Here is a 21,236-nt window from a genome sequence, read left to right on the forward strand (position 1 = left end):
TAACAGCACTTGCTCCAAAGTCTGTCAGAGGATCTTTGTCTTTGTGTGTACTCCATACCTTTCTCGCGGGTGTGCGCAGCCGTGTTGAAGGGGGAGTGGGAGGGAGCGAAGCACGCCGACACGCACACCTCACGCACGCCGCCCGTTGGCTGGGGAGACGTGCGCGGCGCGCCCTTACTGTGAGGCAGGACACAACGTGCAACGCCGTTAGAGCTCACTCTCACAAGGCCGCCACACCACCGGACAGAGTCATCCCCTTCGGAGACGGACCAATTAAATCAGCTCACGTGTAGGTGCTGCATGGGTTGCTGCGTCATGGAAGATGGAGAACTTCATTCGGCAGTGGAGTGAGCATGGCTGACGATTATGATGATGAAGTCCTGTGTGTGAATGGGTTCTCACCAGGTTCTCAACAAAAAATGTATACTTATTAGGCATGTAATGATTTATCGGATCATTGATGAAAATGGATTGTTATGTTCAATACTTATGGGAACAGATGAATTACAAGCATTAAACAAAAATGATCAGCTATTGTTACAATTGTAAATGTATGTTGAACTTTTTTCGCAGCGTACATAGCTAACCTTGCTAATTGGAGGTGCGAAACAGAGCAAACTGATTTGTACAAATGAAACGTAAAAAATAGAATACAAAAAAAAGAAAGCAAAAGCGACAGACAATAATCCAGTCTTGAACTGAATCATGACCCCAAATCTCTTGGGGGTTGTAAACCATTGAGCCGAGTGGTTTATTATTGGCATGCTTCCCAAGCAGCGCTTAATTTCTAAATTAATATTTTCGGGGCGGTCGCTGGTAGGCTGGAGGCATGTCACTAAGTGGCCTCAACCATGGTGAGAGAAGGATATTGGATATGATGTGCTGGGTGTGAAAATATTTTCCAGGTCGAAAACCCGGACAGACCCGGCTAAAACTAAGCCCTGCTGACGGGTAAATGAGACACACTTTTGTTACTTGAACATCATACGACTCGAAATAAATAATTCTGCTGTGCAGTTAAAATCCACCATACATGGTGACAGCCATTGCCTATGGGTGTCACAGTTTAGTTTAATATTGCAGGTCTCCGGACAAATAACGTGAATTGTGAAGTCGAAGAGAGAGGTGACTTTCCTTGACCATGCTGGAAAGTCATGTCAACAAAATATATACACGTGACACCACCAGCACTGCCAAAATGCCTAATTAGTTCACAGAAATTGAATGATACTCGAGCTACTCGTGTTCCAAAATAACTTTTCTAACTTGGAGGTGTCTGTAACCTTGGAGGATGCTAGACAAATAATGGCTCATAAATATGTTTGCCCAATAGCCATACAACACGAGGTACTTATAAATACAATATTAAAATGACACATTATTATATATAGTTATGGACTGTGACAATACATAGTTTCCAAATTCTACACACACCACTCTTACTTTAAATGTGCTAAAAACACAAATAACACAAACTGCAAAGGAAAATCAATACAAAAAAACAAATGCGACTACATTTTTATCCCAAATCTACAACACATGTTTCACAGTAAATGTACATTATTATAATTAAACCTGACACTGTTTGACACAAAGGTCAAACTATGCACAAGTTATGAGTTTATACAGTAAACAGCAGACTACCAGCACGTGACAAAGCAAATGGTGAAATAATACGACTTTTGCAAATCAACTTCAATCTTGAAACAATACTTCTGCATTAAAAAGAATTCACATTTTCCATATACATAGAAAGACATGTTTTTCGTTCTAGATTTGAAGTTTTCGTGACTGCAAGGATCCATACTCTTTGGTTCTTTCGGTAAAGTCACATAGGTGAAAAAATTAAATTAGGAATAAAATAAAATATAGATAAACAGATATACAAATACAATTTAGTTATTTCAATTTTTTTTAATTCTTTTATTTTAATTTTTTCACCTACGTGACTTTACCAAAAGAACCAAAGAGGACAGGTTTTTTTTATTAAGCGAGTGACCATTATGCCAAAACACAGGCGCACACTACAAATACAGAGCAATGGGGGATGTTTAACATCATCCAGAAAATGATAACACTGCACTAACAAGACTTCTGCAGAACACTGTGCTTGTGTTACTCAATACAGACGTACCAGAATTTCATTTCGATCCAGTGCACATTTACACTCGTCAGACCTTTGAACCAACAGAAAACGTAAAGGACCAGTTTTGTCCAATATATTTGGCACAAGTGCAAGCAGGTTAATGCTTGCAAATGCGTCCAGGCTGGACCACAGGTGGGGGATATGGTGAGTGTGAATGCCCTAGAAAGTCCACCACATGACCAACACTTATGTCGCACATCACACCGCACACCCCACTCACCAGGGTGGTGTAATAGCCAGACAGCCAGTGGCAAAGAGGCCAGGCCTAGGCAAGGAAAGGCACAGAGAGGGAGAGAGAAGGAAGGAGACTGTGTGATCTCGGCTAGCACTGTGCAGGTGTTTTATGTCTGTCACAGTCTACCCTGTACCACACATGCCTGCACAGGATTTCATGCATCCTTCAATAAACAATAGGTGGGAAATTACATGAAAAGGAACACTGGTCACATGCCTACACATCATGGTGACATGCTGTGTCTTCGGCTTCAATGAGGGTCCGCATGTGGGATAGCCCATGAAAGTTCACAGGTATGCGTTACTACAACGGGGTTCCAATGGAAATATGCACAGCAGATAACCTGCTAAGGCAAGATCTATCAGGATTTAGGAATCAAGCCAATATGGGGCAGAGGACCTCACTCTAAAGAGGCAATAGACCATGTTAATATGCACTAGCCACATCGATAGGAAGAAGGGAGAGTGCCTACATCTTCACCCCCACCATATGTAATCCACCAATGGGATTCGGGTCGCTACATAAGTAATGCAATGTAAAATGATGTTTTCACAGTCATGAGTGCCGTAATGTTGGGAATGCGTGATGATGCGTGATGCGGTGTGCAAGACATGGCACATTGAATCTAAGCATCTGGCAATCACACGTGAGCACTCCCGCATTGCTTGCCTGAGGCCACTTTATTCAGACATAGTGGTCTCATGCAGCGTGGTGCTACACGCCGTGAACAGGGCATGTGGCGTGGTTACCCGGTAGTGAGCGAGCCCAGGGTGAGCGGTTGCTTGACTTGCGCGAGTGGAATTGTGACGCCTGGGTGGGGGAAGGGCGGCAAGCGTGGGTTCCCGTAGCTGAAGCTGGAGCGGCTGCTAAGCACCTCCTGCCTGGATAGCTTGCCTGGGGCACGCAAGAACACACACGACATTCAATACACCCAGTGAGCCGTACCATCTTCACATGTGCCACATATATTTGTGCAAACGAGACCTCACATCTTATAGATGCTGTCCATTTCTTTCTCAGGACCTCTCTCCAAGTCTTTACTCTCGTTCCCTGTCTGTGTCTCTCTTTGTGTGCAAGTCTCATTCTAGGCTTCTCAATGCCTTCCTCTTTTCTTTCATTTCTATGTTTATATCTCGAGGACCTCTCTTCCATCAATTTGCACTGGGTGCCAACTTGGCGTTGACACCGCTGTGCCTATGAGGATAACAGGGCACATTCATAGACAAATTGTATACAAACGCAAGAGATGTGCACAATTTCTGGACATACACACAAGCAATAGTGACAAAACAAGTAAGCCTGAAACACAGTAACAATTGTCCTACACAGCTCTCCAATGTTATTTTTCCAACGTTTTGCTCCATGTGCTGGGAGCTTCTACAGGAATTGAATTCATGCGGCACAACCCCGAAACACTGAAGAGTTAAAATATGAATGACCTTACCATGGTGAGGGGACGCTCCTGGGCTGGGCGCAGGGCTCCCCGCGCCAACGCCAGCCCCGGCACCACCGGCTCCACCTGCCCCAGACCCGCCTGCGCCATGCTGTAGCTGCATCTGTTGCACTTGGTGCAGCTGCAAGGAGATTGGGCCCATCTCGTCGAGGCCTGCGCTCTTATGGAACCGGCTTAGGCGGTTGGCAACGCGAGGGGTGGTGTGCGTGCGCACGCAGCTCACGCCGCCATAGGGGCACACGGCGAAGACGTGGCACGTGCCGCGCAGGGTGCAGGCGCACACCCAACGCCCGTCGTCGCTCACGCTGAGGTCTTGGACCTGCACGCAAGGACATGCATACATAATTCACATCGTCTTCCTCTCAGCAAGAGTCCCAGTATTGCATGGAGCCAGATGCTCATATTTTCATTTTCCATGTGCTTTACCGTTTACCTCTTACCGAGTCACATCCACTGTACTCGTATCTCATTCCAACACAACATCGTCCTATCTCATGCTCGGTCTCCCTCGTCTTCTCCTGCCCTGGACCAACATCTGTATAGCCGTTCTAATCACATCTTCTTTGTCTCTTGTACATCACGAAACATGGATGTAAGAAACATAGTATGCGAACAGCGCTTATGCTAAATCAGTACAGCAAAATCCACTGCCGTATGATACTTCCATAGACACTCATCTATGCTCTCCGCCTTCATCAACCAACAATGAAATTAGACTATCCTGGTCATGTTGAGGTCAAACAACCCTCGGCACCCGCATGGCAAGGAAAGGCCCTCATCCAGCAGTGGATTGACAAAAGGGCTGTAGGTGTACATAATGTGCACGTGCATCACTACACAGTGGGAAACGCGTTTGTACAACAAAAAGGTGTGTTGGGACGGTGCTCACCTGTGCGTCCGTGTCCCCGCGGTGCAGCGTATAGAGGTGGTGCACGGCGGCCTGCGCCGACACGAGCGGATGAGCCATCACGCGGAACACGTGGAAGTCGTGACCCTGAGCATCGGCCGTCACGAGCAGCAACCCTGGAGAGAAGCATTGTGAAAATAAGTGCAAGCGCAGTGACGTAGCTGTCGAGTGTGCAAGCGGTAAAATTGCACTGGGGCCCACGTGCAGGAGGGGCCCAAGTACCAGTATTTGACAAGGGGCCCACATTAATTCCATGCACCAGGGTCCATGCCAACTATGCTAGGACCAATGTGTACATGTCACACCCCCTAAATGGTATCAACATCCCAATTTAAAGTACACGCTGTGGTCACAACAATTCATCATCACCAGTCATGATATATACACTGGCATAGTGTAGGAGAGTGCACTAAAAGTGGAGGGAAAGTTTAGAAAGTAAACGGAGAACAAATTTAAAGCACAAGAGAAGAGTTATGAAAATAGATGGAGATGCTTAAAGATTTAACACACAGGACCATTATGAAATAAGTCAGAGCACACAAAACAAAAATGGAGATGATCATAAAAACCAGTGGGAGCATGACCCCAGCAAGAAGGCTGATGATTGGCAATTCACAAATGATGGCCCCGAGATAAAAATAGGAAACCATAACACATATGAGAACCTTAAAATTTGTGGTCACAACAGTTGTGGATCCAAACATATTTCCAAACACAAATGTTACCAACACCAACCATTCCCACTGAAGTTTCAAGCCAAACCACAAAAATGCTTGATTGCAAGATTTTGCAAGAAATGTCAAAAAGTTCCTTCCTGATACAGCACATGCAATTGCCAACAAATACCGTCAGTTTAACACGTAGACTTTCGTGACAAATATTATCCATAAGGTTTTTTTTGGGTTCGATTGTATAAAGATTAATGTGTCATTAAACCTGCCACCACCCGACACAGCCAATTCTGGCTGTCAACTGATGAGGCTGGTTGTAATTACCGGCAAAAAATGCAGGACTCGAATTGTAAATGTTGTGGGTTTACTCTCCAACACACCGGTGTGCTGAACGACACATTTATATTTACACGATCTGACCCAAAAAAACCCCTATATTATGGAAATGCTGTCAGACTATCAATTCCACGCATTCAAGGCGAGTTAATGCCAAGTAGGTTAATTTTCTTAGTATTCGAGCCATGTGATGTATTCATACCAAAGCAATGTGTTGGCACCACTCATATGTAACAATAGACTGGAGACAGTTATACTTGTTTTTCAAGCGAGTCATTTTTACATTACTCATTGTTTTTTTCGGTAAAGTCACGTATGTAGAAATAAAACAAAATTCAACTAAATTAATTCACGACGTTTCGAACGCAACACAAGCAATCATCATCAGAATTTTTTATTTAATTTTATTTAGTTCAATTTTATTTTATTTCTACATACGTGACTTTACCAAAAAAACCAATGAGTACGGTAATTTCTGCAGTCACAAAAGCTTCAATCCTATGTCATTTTTAAATCCTTTATATTAAGTTCACTTGCTTGCTTGCGCGCTTACGACCGTGCAAATCTTTCGGTCGTTTTTTAACCCACTTCCCGTGATCCAATCGAGCTGACATTTTGCACACAGACTCGTTGTGCGTGACAATTTATTTTCGTGAAAATTTTTTTCCTAAATTTTACACTTTTTAGAAAAAAATAAATTATATTTAATTACCAATTACTTAATGGTGGCAGGCAATCATCTGACCCATAGGTGGCAGCCATCTCAAGCCAGAGGACGAGAGGACTCTAGCCGCCACGCATATAAAGGATTTATAGTGAAAAACTTTGTTTTTACGGGTTAATTTTTTACATTCTTCGGCTGAGTGCTCACGTGGTGGTGTGCGGCGAACCTGACGACCCTAGTTCAATTTCCAGCCACGTCTAACATAAATTTGCAAGTTTATCTGAATCGGTACTGTACACCCATCCCCTTCAAGCCATGTTTGACCATTGTAGTGAAGTATGGTCAAACAACCCCAATGACTGACATTGCATGGAGAGGCCTCTATCCAAGTGACTAGACAAAGGGCTGAAAATTATTGACATTCTTGACTTAATATGCTTTAAAAACCACCACAACCACTCCAGGTGGTTAGTGGTTAAAGGGGCGTCGGTGGTTATGCACATGGGCTTACACTGTGGAAGCAAGGGTTGGTGGATCACACAAATGTTGTGAAACTCCCTTCCCATGGTCATCGAGGTGCCATACCCTGGCTCGTCAAGGAAAGGTGGTACAGCAAGTGTGCACGATCATCTGTCCCCATCAGTATAGGATAGTGGTGCCTCCCCGCATGCGTGGGTGTTCTCCGGTTTTTCCCACATGTATAAATACTCATTACTTTGCTGGCAACATCTTAATATACATGCGCCTCCATATTTGCGGATAGTGCAGCATTGAGTGTATTGCGATTCCATAAATTACGCTATGTAAACATTCAATATTATACAATTTTTTTGTAAAACATTACCACTTACGATGATTAACATAGATTAGTTTCAGGCTGGACCAGGTCTCTAAAGAGCTCATCTATCAGGTGCACAGTAAGAGCAGGTTATTGCCTATGGCTCAGGCAAAGGGTGCATAAAGTTCAAAGAGTCAAAGTATTTTCTTTACTTGGAACCAACTATGATCTTAACCCTGACCTACCTAAGAATTATGCAAACCATATACTAAAACATGAGGAACTCACCGCTAGGGTCGAAGGTCATGGCCGAGATTGGGGTACCGTCGTGTGCTGGAAAATGAGCCACAACCCCGTCCCCTTCTCCCTCTTCACAAACCTCCACCTACACACAACACATTACAGTGTCAACAACTACGACTCGTACTGTACTTGAGCCAAGCAATGTGCCTGAAAGAAGAGTACAGTAATCCCTCGCCACTTCGCGGTTCAAGTTTCGCGGCCTCAGTGCATCGCGATTTTTCAAAAATATTAATCGAAAAATAAAAATTCAAAAATACCGCCATATCAGCAGCCGTATTGCGGAAAGCAGCGTTGTTTCATCGTGATGCGCGAGAGAAACGGTTTCCCAGGATGCCAGACAAAGAGAGAAACTCTCTCAGAGGCTTTGTACATACCCACGGGCACTCAGACAAGGCACGTGATTGGTTCCCGGCGCGAGATCGACGAATGAGAGCGCGAGTGGATGTATCCCGTGAGCTGATTGGCTGCGCATCATCGTTGTCATCGTCGTCGTCGTCATTACTGGAGTCAAGTCTCAAGATACTACTGTCATTGGTGAGTGTAGAACACCATAATACGTATCGTATGAGAGAGAGAGAGTGAATGTATAATATAAAGGTTTTATAATTAAATAGATTTAAGTAATATATATATAAAGTATAAATATACATATTTTAAACATTCTGGTACCCACACACACATATATGGAAATTCCTAGGGGGCCAATCCTACTTCGCGGATTTTCACCTATCGCGAGGGGTTCCGGTCCCCATTAACCGCGATAAACGAGGGATCACTGTATACCAAAACAATAGACATCATCAACAACAATCAAGCCACTGCTGGATGCAGGCCTCCCCCCAAGCTGTTGAAATTTCATCCTCCTGCAATATAGAAATCCATCTCACACCTCTACATGAGCTGAAGTAACCTCTCCATCTCCGTGGTGAAAGTCATTCCGGTCGTGGTCCCTCCTATGGCTGCCACTCCAATTGTTAGTTGCAACCACCGGCCATCATCGCTTCAAATGATGTGTGCTGCTCAAGCTCACATACTTTTTGCTAACAATTAATGATGTGTAAATTGCGTATATTCTGTAATCAATTTGTACCTCTTTCCTGTTCTCAATGTAATATCATGCTGACATCTCTCCAAGCTTATTTATACATACTCTTTGGTTCTTTCGATAAAGTCACGTAGGTATAAAAATAATAGATCACAATTTTTTACACACCTGCCAGGTTTTCCTTTTTTTCTTGGACACATACAAAACGCATAAGTTTGTAGTATAGAGGCAAACACATTTACACAAAGTATAATAAAACAAGTGAAAAAGATGTCAAATTATACCATCCAAGATATTAAAATTTCATCCACGTAAAATTTCACTCACCCTTTTCGCATTAACAAAATTCTCGTACAAAACCGATCAAGGGTTGGCATCAAACGACAATATTAGATGACAGGCACTAGAGCGTGAGTGAGATGATACGTATCCCGCACCTGCCCATGCCGGACACATTCAGTGTCGATGATGGTGACAATCCCAGGAAGGTGTGCGTGTCTGCGCGGTGTAGGGGGTGGACCCCCATCCTCCTCACAGCCCCCCGGGCCCATCCCCGTTCCACGTACCCCGCCGGCAAGCCTGCCGACTGCCTCTCCAAACAGAGACAGGCCAGAGCGAATTGTCTGCACACGTGACAAAACGGCCAAGAAGGGCAATCAAACAATAGATTATATAGGATGCCACAATGAAGCAGACAAATGTTTATGACTTAATTTTCACCAGAACGGGACATGGATGGTGCATGCATAGGGGTACCTTGGCAGCACTGATCACAGTGGCAGTGTAGGACTGCACAGCATCTCCGCTCACTCCACCATACGTCTGGTGCCTCTGTACCAACTGCCAACGGCACCAAATACACGCAGGGCAGAGCGGCGAACTACTCGTACCGGCACACCTGTGCGCCCCATTTAGGCCACAACATGAGCAAGGCATCGTGCAAAAATGTTCGACATCGCCATGTAGTACATGCAGACAACAAACATCTAACATACTCTCAATTGAAAGATCAATGAATATGGGTGCAATGATGCGTCAACATATCGATTAATATCGGTTTATATTCAGCTCATGATACATGCAATGAATTGTGTGTGTAAGAATAAATGTCTTTCATGAGTTTATGCTGTATGTAATGGATTTGGGAGAGGGGGGGAGGATTGTAAATTGTTGCACCCATAATAATGAGGATGTGAAATGTGAGACTTGCGTTGCAACATACATAGCGCGCTCCAACCTTAGTGTCAGCATAAGCGAGCCAGCGTGACCCGAGCGCCAGCGGGTTTGGGTTCGGTCCTGGACTGGGGTAGCAACCTGAGGCAGTAAAGGACACACAAGAATAACAACACATAAACATTAAGACTTCATGAATATAGCGAATATTTGTGGATGAGGAAAGTATACAACATTTTTTTTTTACTGTGAGCACATCATATACGTTTGTCAGTCATATTAGTGAATTTATCTAAATCATTCTCGGACCGATTTTGGCACATGTGCTATACCAACACAATGATTCATAGAACAAAAACATTTACATTTTGCCAATTTACATATTCCATGCAAACGTGTACTCGACAGATGCAGACATATGTTTGGGAATGTGTGACACCAAATATTAAAATTCAAATAAGTGCAGTACTATTTCTTATGGATACTCGTACACATTTTGTGTGCCTGTGGGTTCATCTTATTTTTCTTATATATTTATAAAGTGCCTTATGTCCAATCAATGAAAAATATCAACTAAGACCTACAAATCATCCATTTAAATCCACTATATCTCCATCCATAGAAATAACCCAAAAGTGTCCGAAATGCCCAAGTAAATATGTACGTGAATGCTTGTGTGACTTGCTATTATTCCTATAAAAGGTCACCGATAATACTGGCGTGTGCTTTGAAGACTAGCATGGTGGGTTTGCAACGGTGGAAAATAAGAACTTTTCTTTCGTCTCACTTGTGATAAAGAAGGTCTTGACGAGTGTACGGCTATCGAAAGCTGCCAATTTCTCCTGTAATGCCACCACCAGAACCCTACACACTCACAAATACAAAATATTAAATTAGTATGGTTCAGACCATTAGCCACAAATACATCATTTGGAATTGTGTCTAAATGACACAAATGTGCTGTGGAAAATAGTTTTCACCAAGATAACCGCATATATTTACACAATGAACCCAGAAATTGGTACAACTAATGCAACCAACACACATACATAAACACAATACAAACTATAAACAATAGCCGAGCTATCCTAAAATAATTTGTCAATAATTACACCATAAGTTAATTTTTTATCGTTTTTCATGCATTTTATTTTCATCAAAAAGTTTTATTGGTATTTAAAAATGTTTTACATGATCAAACTGTTATTCCTTAAGGCAGCATTCATTTCCTTTTGTTTTCAAATCTGGATGAGAAATATTGAATTCCGTTTCGGATGACTTACCACAATTGCATAATAATAAAATAGTCTGGAGCACCATTTTTAAGGTTTTACAAAGTCCTTGAATCAAGTGTCTCACACCAATTAATGTAAACAACATAGCCGACACATCACAGGGTCAGCAAATGAATAAGCACCCTCTCATACCTACCTGTGGTTGGCATGCAGATTAAAGATGGGCGTTTTGAACTGAATGGATTTCACCACCTCTCCTGTACGCAATGAACGCACCTCCACACCGCAGTATGGCTGAGACCTGCGGCGGATACGTCGCGTAGGGGGTTAGTGCCATGAAATCACGTGACAGCCAGTGTGCCAAAAATGCAACAGAACAGTGATTGACAGGTGGGCGCTCAGTGAGCAAGCTGGCTTAGCTCACCCGGTAGATGAGGCTCCATCGCACGTGGCTAGTAATGGCCGCTTGTCTGCAAACAGGTCTTTCCTGTCCACGCCTGTGGTGTGACGTGGAATGGATGACACCGAGACCCAGAAAACGTCTTATTCATGGTTGAAGATTACACTATTGTGAACTTTTCATTATTTACACATAGACATAGACAACTGCATCGAATAATCTCTTTAACCGATTTTTACACTCATGATACACACACCAAACCATGGGATAAAAAAATTATTTACAGATTATGCTAATTATATGTAAATATGTAATTTAGGCGAATGACGCAAATGAAACAATGAACAAGAGGCAATACAAACTGCTCTTCCAAACACAAAGACTCAGTAAATGCCAAGCAACAAGCAGAGTGAGGTTTATGGTATGCATTGCAACTCATGGCTTGTCCGTAGCCAACGTTCACTCACCAGAGTGTGGTGTGGGAAGCAGGCGAGCACACCTGACCGGGCCACTCCTCACCGAGTACAACTCCTGAGCTTCTCCACTGACCTACACTCAACACATGGGCATTAGACAACAGATGTAACAATGGACACTCGCGTATGCTGTTTCCAAACATGGCACTTACAGTTAAACAGCTAAAAAGTGTAATGTACAACATCTTGAGCAACAGTTGTACTTAAAACAGTCTAACAATCCAAACTGTATGGTATTGTAAGGTGAACAAAGCAATGTGAATGATGTCTCACTCCGAGTAGTTATCATGTTCTCTGGGTGATACACATGCCATATACAAAGGCAATGTATTTAAATGACTACATTTATAAAGGACTATCCTTTATAAATAATTAATCAAGTGCTCTTAGTGAAACAGTGATAGTATTAGTACTGATACATTGGTACAAATACTCATGTTCGAATGTAAAAAAATATATATAGGACTCATCTGGAGTAGAATTATGTATCTGATATTCACCATCACAAGTAGAAATGGAACCTAGTTCACTGTGAGAGATTATCTAAAGATAAACTACAGGGTTACAAACTCTTCCAATAAACATGCATATTGAATTGTACATGTGAAATCAGACAAGGTGTACACTTACAGGCAGGCCCCATATGTGCATGCCAGTGTTGTAACCCAACATCAGCAGTAGGGGGGGCGTGCTTGCCCCTCCTCCACCTTCCCACAGCTCAGGGTTCCTGCTCACATCTGCAGCACACGCCAAAACACGGGACGCATTAAGGCCAGGCCCATACTCCAAACAGCCCCGGGGCTTCTCATCCATTATGAGCGGCACCGGTGGCACACAAAACAAGAGTATCTTTGAACCAATACACACAAGCCGATGATGAAATAACCTGAAAGGTGAAGCTAAGAAAAGGTAGAGCCTGCATAGTGCTTGGATAGGCAACCACTATGCACAGAACAGCAACATCCAACGCTGTAATATGCTCCAACTAGCACTGCCCACACATTTGCGGAGAATATAACTTAACCGTGCCCTTGCTCCCAAACATTGCAGGAGTCTGCATTAAGCACAATAACATCACCACAGCATCAAAGCGTTAAGGGATGATAACGGCATGAATCAATGGGGAGCCGAACTTTTGGACAATTCTTTCAATAAAATACGAGTCAATCTTCTAGATTATTTTGGCTCCCATTGGTTTGTATTGGACGTTGTTTTTTCATAACTTTGGAGGCAAAATGTTAATGCACAAAAGTGACACTTTTGCAGGCAGGTCCTTGCTGAGAAAAAAATATATTTTTGTTTAAATGATTTTTGTTCTGTGCAACATACCGTTTGTGAGATAAAGAGCATGACAGGCGGACAGTTGCACATTATGATATATATAATGCCTGTGCTCTCCACTTTCACTAACCCACACTGACCAGTGCGGTGAATGAAGTATGGTCAAATAACCACCACGACCTGCACGCCGTTGGAAGGTGCATATCCAGCAGTTGATTAACAAAAAGGGATATGCGTACATACGTAGTGTAATAGCGCTGGCTGGTGGACAGCAGCGGCAACTGTCGTGGACAGACAGTACACACGCCTGTGAGGGTGTGCAGGTGTGGCAGAGAGAAGGAACTAGGGCATGGGTCATGGAGGGCCCCATCTGGAGGCCCCTGGAACCTGCTAGCGGGTTCGAGAAGAGAGGCACAGTCAGGGCGGAGCCAGGCCGTGCTGGGAACATAAAAGGAGCCGAGAGGAGGAGGTCGAGGCTGCCGGTTCTGGGAATGGACTCGTCTCGTCGTTGCTGTAGTCTCGTCGCCGTCGTCACTAAACGTCTCCGCGCTACGAAGGATAGCAGTTGGCTATCTCAGTCAGCGCCGTCAGTGTTAGGCGGCTAGTGTTGTGTACAGGCTAGGCTAGGCTAAGATACTGCGGAGAGTGTGTGGACGAGACCGTGGAAGTTGTTAATAAAGGTGCCTACTAGAAACTCATGTCTCTGAATCGTTGACACTACGCGTGTAAAATAGATGTGTCACGTCAAACATAAATAATAATTGTGTGTGTACTCAGATACAGAATGTGTTCATGGATGTGCAATATTCATTGGAGACTGCCATATGTGCAATGTGCCTTTAGTTCATACCATTGAGATCAGCCTTCTCAAAGCGTACCCACACCACACGCTCCTTCTCATCTGTTACTGGGCTGCCCGCATATGCCTGCAACTCAGCATGCAGGCACAACAAGCAGGCATACACATCAACCATGACCGCAAACTGCAAATCACTCAGAGCACATAACACATGATGGCTACACAGTATAAAGCATGGCAAATGCAAAGGACTAAATTAAAAAAGAGCAGACCGTTAGTTTTCAGTTAAATAATCTAGATGGGGGAAAGTCGATTCTGACCATTAACTTAAATATTAGCTTATTTGTGGACAGTGTGTGCAAAATAGTTATTTGTATGTATTGAACTTTTTTCGCACAGTACGTAGCCAAGCGTGCTTATCAGAGGCGCTGGCTTGGTGTAAATATGAGTGTTTGCTTAACACAATGAGCGTGGCTAGGGCAGCCTCACCTGCGGCACAACATCTTGTATGAATGTAAACACACTATCCATGTACGACTGCTCTCTGCAAAATCCACAACACAGCATTCAACATCGCACGTGTGACCAAGTGTACATTAGCTGTTACGACTGCAGAAATAACATTTACAGAAGCGGTTGAGTTTATGGTATAAGTGAAATGCATTTTATTTGACCATCATAGCAGAGTATGTATTATTCATTGCTTTAACTGCACCATTAAACTATTTCATTGTTTGCGCTGTACAATTGTCGTCGGATTGACATGAAGAGACAAGAAGATAATCACATTGATGAGGGAACAAACTATTTATGGGCATCGTACTGACTGCTAAGAAAAGTCATTGGGTTTGGGAATTACATATCGCCATAAGAGATGATGGCCAACAGATGTGTTCATGGGATGGAAACCAAAACAGAAAATATGCCCAAGGCAACCACAGTAGAGGAGCCATGAGATCAGCGCCTTGCAGGACTGCGATGCACTATGGCATCACGGAAAAGTCTGGGATGACAATGGCAAGAGAGAGACCTTAATCCAGCAGTGGCCAGAACAGGACTGATATTGATGATGGCACCATTACGCAACGTGAGAGTTGTTTTATTTATTTAGTGAGAACATAACTACATGGACGATGGCACAATGATGACGATGACATCGGTGTTTGTAAAGTGAGTCAACAACGCACGTCTCTGGCTGAGGACGCACGATGGCTCCACCAGCACTGCACCGGCTCGCTCGCCAAGGAGATTCCATCCTGAAATAGATGCAAAAACACCTGTCTCAACTTCAACAGTCAATAAACATACCTGTTTCAACCACAACACTTCAACACACGTGCCCGTCTGGACCAAAGACAAATACAGTATCCAAAATACAGCCTACACAGGCTGCGGGAGAAAGTGCTGTTAGCGTGCTGCTATGAAGGTCGGAATATTATACAAGAGAGTGGTATGGCCAGCACTACGCCCAGCCACTTTTGTCTCCTCAGTGCTGATGATTATACATCATAGTAGGTTATGCTTTAAGGTTAAGTCTATCTAGGGGAGGCCCTGAACCAGTTCAAATATTTACCACTGATGTTATCCTTGACCAGTAATGTAATTCAGGTCATTGGGATAGTAGTACAGTGTGCTAACTGAGGCCCCGATCTCACCCTAACATTTCAACACACACCCCTACATGAATATCAACACACACGCCTGTATGACATACAGTAGTCAACACACGCCTGCCTCACTCTCTACAGTTCAACACACCCCTACATCACCATCAACAGTCAACACACACGCCACTCTCCAGTAGGCACAGATCTGCCTCGCTCTCTCCATTCAACACACACCTGCCTCGCCCTAACAGTCAACACACCCCTGTATCACCTACAACAGTCAACACACACACCTGCCTCACTCTGTACAGTCAACATACACGCCTAACCAACAACAGTCAACACACACCTGCCTCACTGTACAGTCAACACACACGCCTCACCAACAATTCAACACACACCTCCCTCAATCACTAGTCAACACACGCACCTGTATCACCTACAGCAGTTAAACAAGCCTGCCTCGCCCTAACAGTCAACACACCCCTGTGTCACCTACAACAGTCAAAACACACCTACCTCACTCTGTAGTCAACACACACGCTTGTATCACCCACAGCAGTCACACACACCTGCCTCACTGTACAGTCAACACACACGCTTGTATCACCCACAACAGTCAACACAAAGGTCTGCTTCACTGTCAACTCAACACACACACCTCCCTCACTCCCATCAGTCAACACACACACACACCTCCCTCACTCCCATCAGTCAACACACACACACACCTCCCTCACTCCCATCAGTCAACACACACACACCTCCCTCACTCCCATCAGTCAACACACACGCATGTCTCACCTACAACAGTCAACACAAACGTCTGCCTCACTGCCAACTCAACACACACACACCTCCCTCACTCCCATCAGTCAACAAACACACACCTCCCTCACTCCCATCAGTCAACACACACACACACCTCCCTCACTCCCATCAGTCAACACACACACACCTCCCTCACTCCCATCAGCCAACACACACACACACCTCCCTCACTCCCATCAGTCAACACACACGCATGTCTCACCTACAACAGTCAACACAAACGTCTGCCTCACTGCCAACTCAACACACACACCTCCCTCACTCCCATCAGTCAACACACACACACACCTCCCTCACTCCCATCAGTCAACAAACACACACCTCCCTCACTCCCATCAGTCAACACACACACACACCTCCCTCACTCCCATCAGTCAACACATACACACACCTCCCTCACTCCCATCAGTCAACACACACACACCTCCCTCACTCCCATCAGTCAACACACACCTCCCTCCCTCACTCCCATCAGTCAACACACACACCTCCCTCACTCCCATCAGTCAACACACACACACCTCCCTCACTCCCATCAGTCAACACACACGCATGTCTCACCTACAACAGTCAACACAAACGTCTGCTTCACTGTCAACTCAACACACACACCTCCCTCACTCCCATCAGTCAACACACACGCATGTCTCACATACAACACACAATCCTGCATCACCCTATCGAGTCAAAACACACCTAACTTTCTACTCAACAGTCAACAACACACACGCCTGACACACCCTCTACACACACGCATGTCTCACATACAACAGTCACACACACAATCCTGCATCACCCTATCGAGTCAAACACACCTAACTTTCTACTCAACAGTCAACAACACACACGCCTGACACACACTCAATGCACACGCTTGTCTCGCCCACAACAAGGCAACAACACGCACGTCTGCCTCGGTATTAGAATCCGACACCCACCAAGCCTGTCTAACTCTCAATAGTCAACATACACGGCTATCAAGAAATCGCGAAAGTCAAAAACACACGCGCAATGGAGGTTGTGTCGCAATCTGCCCCCTGGCCACAAAACAGTGTCGATTGTCTCTCTCTTTAGGCAATTTACTCACTGCGACCAACACTACCGAGGGGAAACTGTATGAGAACATCCGTTCGATCGGTTTCTTTTTTTTAAACACAGGTTTATTTATCGAACTCTGGGTAAAATCAATCCGAACGTGACTTGATGCGGTTAAGCAGAGTCAAATGCTGTGGCTCGCAGCATGGCAATAACAACGGGACCGACACAGCCCCGTGTCACTCTCACATGGCCGCGAACTCACAGGAGTGAGAATTTGCCTCTACCAAGGTGAGGTCAACTCCCAATAACCCTGGTGTCCAACCACAGTAATCTAATCGTCTATTCACGTTGGACCGCATTAATATAACTTCACGTTCACCATACACATCACCAGGTCATAAGTTAGGATGGAGAGAAAACCATCGTTTTTTAAACACAGGTTTATTTATCGAACTCTGGGTAAAATCAATCCGAACGTGACTTGATGCGGTTAAGCAGAGTCAAATGCTGTGGCTCGCAGCATGGCAATAACAACGGGACCGACACAGCCCCGTGTCACTCTCACATGGCCGCGAACTCACAGGAGTGAGAATTTGCCTCTACCAAGGTGAGGTCAACTCCCAATAACCCTGGTGTCCAACCACAGTAATCTAATCGTCTATTCACGTTGGACCGCATTAATATAACTTCACGTTCACCATACACATCACCAGGTCATAAGTTAGGATGGAGAGAAAACCATCGTTCAGAATACTGACATTTTCCAAAAGCAGTGATGTTCATGCGTTGTTAAAAAAAATTCATCACAATTACTTTTGTGGTTAACGCACTGCACTACAAACTTGAGAGACTTTCATTTCATTACTCTTTGGTTTTTCGGTAAAGTCACGGAAGTATAAAATAAAATAAATCACGACGTTTCGGGCGCAACACAGACGTCCATCATCAGGTGGGAAAGCTTTCGAAAGAACCAAAGAGTATGGATTGTTGCAGTCACGAAAGCTTCAAATCACGTATAACCCTATAGATTTTATTTTGGGGTAGATAGCGTTAATGTGTCGTTAAACCCGCCACCACCCGACACAGCCAATTAGTAAGGTTTGTCACGTAAACAGAACGTGGCCAATTCGTCACTAGTACAGCACACCGGTGTGTTGGATAGCAAATCCACAACATTTACAATCTGAGTACGACGTTTCGCCAGTATTTACAACAACCATCATCAGGCGACAGCCAGATTTGTGGAGAAATCCTGTTTCGTTCTTAAATAGAGGGCATAAATGTGATGTCACTTGTGAGTACCTCAGGTGTAAAAGGCCATTTGGGAGGGGAAGACACTTATATTGAAGCGATCTAACTCCAAATAGCATCGTATGGATATTAGTCGCGAAAGCCAACGTGTTAAACCCACTTAAACCCCTCTTGGGCAATCCACTGCTGGATGAGTGCATCCCTCCACACGTCGTGGAGATTACTTCACCATACTTCACGTATGGGAAAAAAACACGGCCGTAAATAATAATTATGCAACGTTCACTTGGCCTGAAGACGAAACAATTCCATCGATGACCACAACAATTTCAAATAATAGGTCCCAAACGCCTTTTTCAGCTCAAAGTATCGCAATCGTTTCTCTCAGCCCGTGTTTGTTTTTTGTACAACCACTACCACCCGAAGCAAGCGATGGAAATTCCACGTTATCATGGCAGGACCCGAAGACAGCCGTCAAGTGTTGACAAACAAACCCAGAGAGAGGGAGGAGAGGGGGGAGAGGGCACTTTGGTAACTGTGCCACGGTTCGATAACGGCGCCTACTCTGCTGTTGCGCTTACACCAAGGCACACACACAGAGAGAGAGAGATGAGCGAGGGAGTCTGAGGAGAGACGCTTACAGCCTCAGCCGGCGATGAGGCGGCCTAATCGCCCACCACCCCCCGCTGTTGTTGCTGCTGTTGTTGTTGATGCCCTCCTCTGGTTCCATGAGCCCCCCTTGAACTCTAAGAATCGCACGACAAGCCGGCAGCAGCGCCCCCCGCGGTGCCCCGATTCGTCGCCGTTCAGCCACCCGTTAAATCAAAGGGCCCTTTGTTTTGTTCGGATAACTTTATCGATAGTTTTTTATTGTTAAAAAAATTGATCAAAACGGCGAACGGGCGATAAGTATTACTGTAGAATTTAAAGTAGCACAATCGATGGGAAAGATATTTTCCAACATTTTTTTTGTCTCAAAAGCCGAATCTGCACGCCGCGAGTGACGCTCCGCATAAAGCGGCCCTCTCGGCCACCGCAATAGAAACACCGATTTAATTAAAACAATTTAAAACACCAGGGGAATTAAACATCGTCGTCTTCGTCGTCGTCTTATCCTCGAACTGTAACCTTTTTCGGAAAAACATTTCCGTGAGGGGAAAAAAATTATCAACAACGTCAGCCTCACCTCGACACAAAGCCCAGCGCTTGTCAGCAAGGGGTTTGTTTACATCCACTTCTCGCGAGATCTTGCGCGCTCGCTTGCGTGGAACCACCTCGCCCCCTCCAAGTCTCGCGAGATGTCGTTGTTGCGGGTGGGGGGGGGGATAGGGTGGGTGGGGGAGGAGGTGAGTGGGGGGGGGGGTGACGTAAGATACGGCGGTCTGATTGGTCGGCTGTGTCGGCCAATAGGAGTCGTGCCCTTTTGTTCACGGTTCCATGTTGTTGGGGCTATTTTTGAGATGCCACACATTTTAAGTGTGTGAATTAAATATGTAATTTCGTTACATTTGTATTCTGTAATTGGCATTTAAATGACCCACCATGAAAGTAATTGGTATTGTGTGTTAAAGTATATGTTTATTTTGTTTAACAAGTTGAGAAATGACCAGAGAGACCAGGGTTAGTCTCATTTGCGAATGTCCTGGGTCATCAAAATGACAAAAGTGAAAACGTGGGATAAAAATGCAACAATCAAGCAAATAGAACTCGGAGAACAAAAAAAACAACTGCATTATAATACTGCACACACATAAATATGAAAGAAAACTATTTCTTGTCACGAAAGTTGGCTCGGGCTAATCAAAATTCAATTACACAAAACACTGCATTTGTAATGTGTGCCTTCGTCACATTACTCCAGTAAGATTTGTAATTTTAATGACTCAAGAAGTAAAATTAGTATTTTGCCAATCTGAAATGTTTTTGTAATGACATATACAGAAAAAAAAACCTCTCCAAGCCAGGCTATGGAGATAATTTTAAGTTATGGGGGCTGTCCAGCATACTGCAAATAAATAAAGAATGTTTTTTTTTTTATATTTTTTAGATGTAATTAACATCCAACATTTTAATTACGCGTACTAACGTAACAGCAATTAACAAAATATTTACAACTTAACACGACTCATTCAGTCACCATAACCGCAAAGCAGAGATGGAGGGCTAAAGTTTACTGGGTTTCAATAATGTATGTTATTGTAAAATCATACACTACAGTTTTTAGAAATAATACTGGTAGGAACCCACTGGTTCCATCAGCCCACAGGGGATTATTGTGTCCGTCCGTCGTGCAGGGAGGGGCTGGGTGGGGAGGGAGGGGCTGGGTGGGGAGGGTGGGACTGGGTGGGGAGTGGAGGGTAGGAAGGGGCAGGGTGGGGAGGGAAGGGGCTGGGTGGGGAGGATGGGGAGGGGCTGGGTGGGGGGTGGGAGGGGTAGGGCTGGGTGGTGAGGGGAAGATGGGGAGGGGCTGAGTGGGGAGGGTGGGGAAGGGCTGGGTGGGGAGGGGCTGGGAGGGGAGGATGGGGAGGGGCTGGGTGGGGCTGGGTGGGGGGGTGGGAAGGGTGGGGCTGGGTGGGGAGGGGAGGATGGGGAGGGGCTGGGTGGGGA

General features: G+C 44.7%; 1 protein-coding gene across 7 annotated transcripts in view; it reads right to left on the reverse strand.

The window, feature by feature from the left end:
- Nucleotides 1-19,918, reverse strand: part of BCAS3 (BCAS3 microtubule associated cell migration factor) — a 37,342-nt gene extending 17,424 nt beyond the window's left edge. Inside the window, exons 1-17 of one of the 7 annotated variants that reach the window (XR_013586536.1) lie at nt 19,271-19,797; nt 15,090-15,158; nt 14,392-14,446; nt 13,954-14,032; nt 12,453-12,559; nt 11,814-11,895; nt 11,371-11,443; nt 11,143-11,247; nt 10,499-10,575; nt 9,761-9,852; nt 9,295-9,378; nt 8,976-9,161; nt 7,479-7,575; nt 4,724-4,857; nt 3,826-4,153; nt 3,131-3,275; nt 59-177 (exon numbers count right to left, since the gene is read on the reverse strand). Coding sequence is in view for 6 of the 7 variants with exons in the window: in XM_078603849.1 (XP_078459975.1) it covers nt 59-177; nt 3,131-3,275; nt 3,826-4,153; nt 4,724-4,857; nt 7,479-7,575; nt 8,976-9,161; nt 9,295-9,378; nt 9,761-9,852; nt 10,499-10,575; nt 11,143-11,247; nt 11,371-11,443; nt 11,814-11,895; nt 12,453-12,559; nt 13,954-14,032; nt 14,392-14,446; nt 15,090-15,158; nt 19,271-19,359 (1,921 nt within the window). In the remaining variant the exon portion in view is untranslated. The other 6 variants (XM_078603854.1, XM_078603853.1, XM_078603851.1 and 3 more) reach the window with 6 other exon arrangements.
- Between the last annotated feature and the right edge of the window lie 1,318 nt (nt 19,919-21,236).

Source organism: Lampetra planeri, chromosome 21 (genome assembly GCF_965212315.1).
Source record: "Lampetra planeri chromosome 21, kcLamPlan1.2.h2, whole genome shotgun sequence".
NCBI lineage: Eukaryota > Metazoa > Chordata > Hyperoartia > Petromyzontiformes > Petromyzontidae > Lampetra > Lampetra planeri.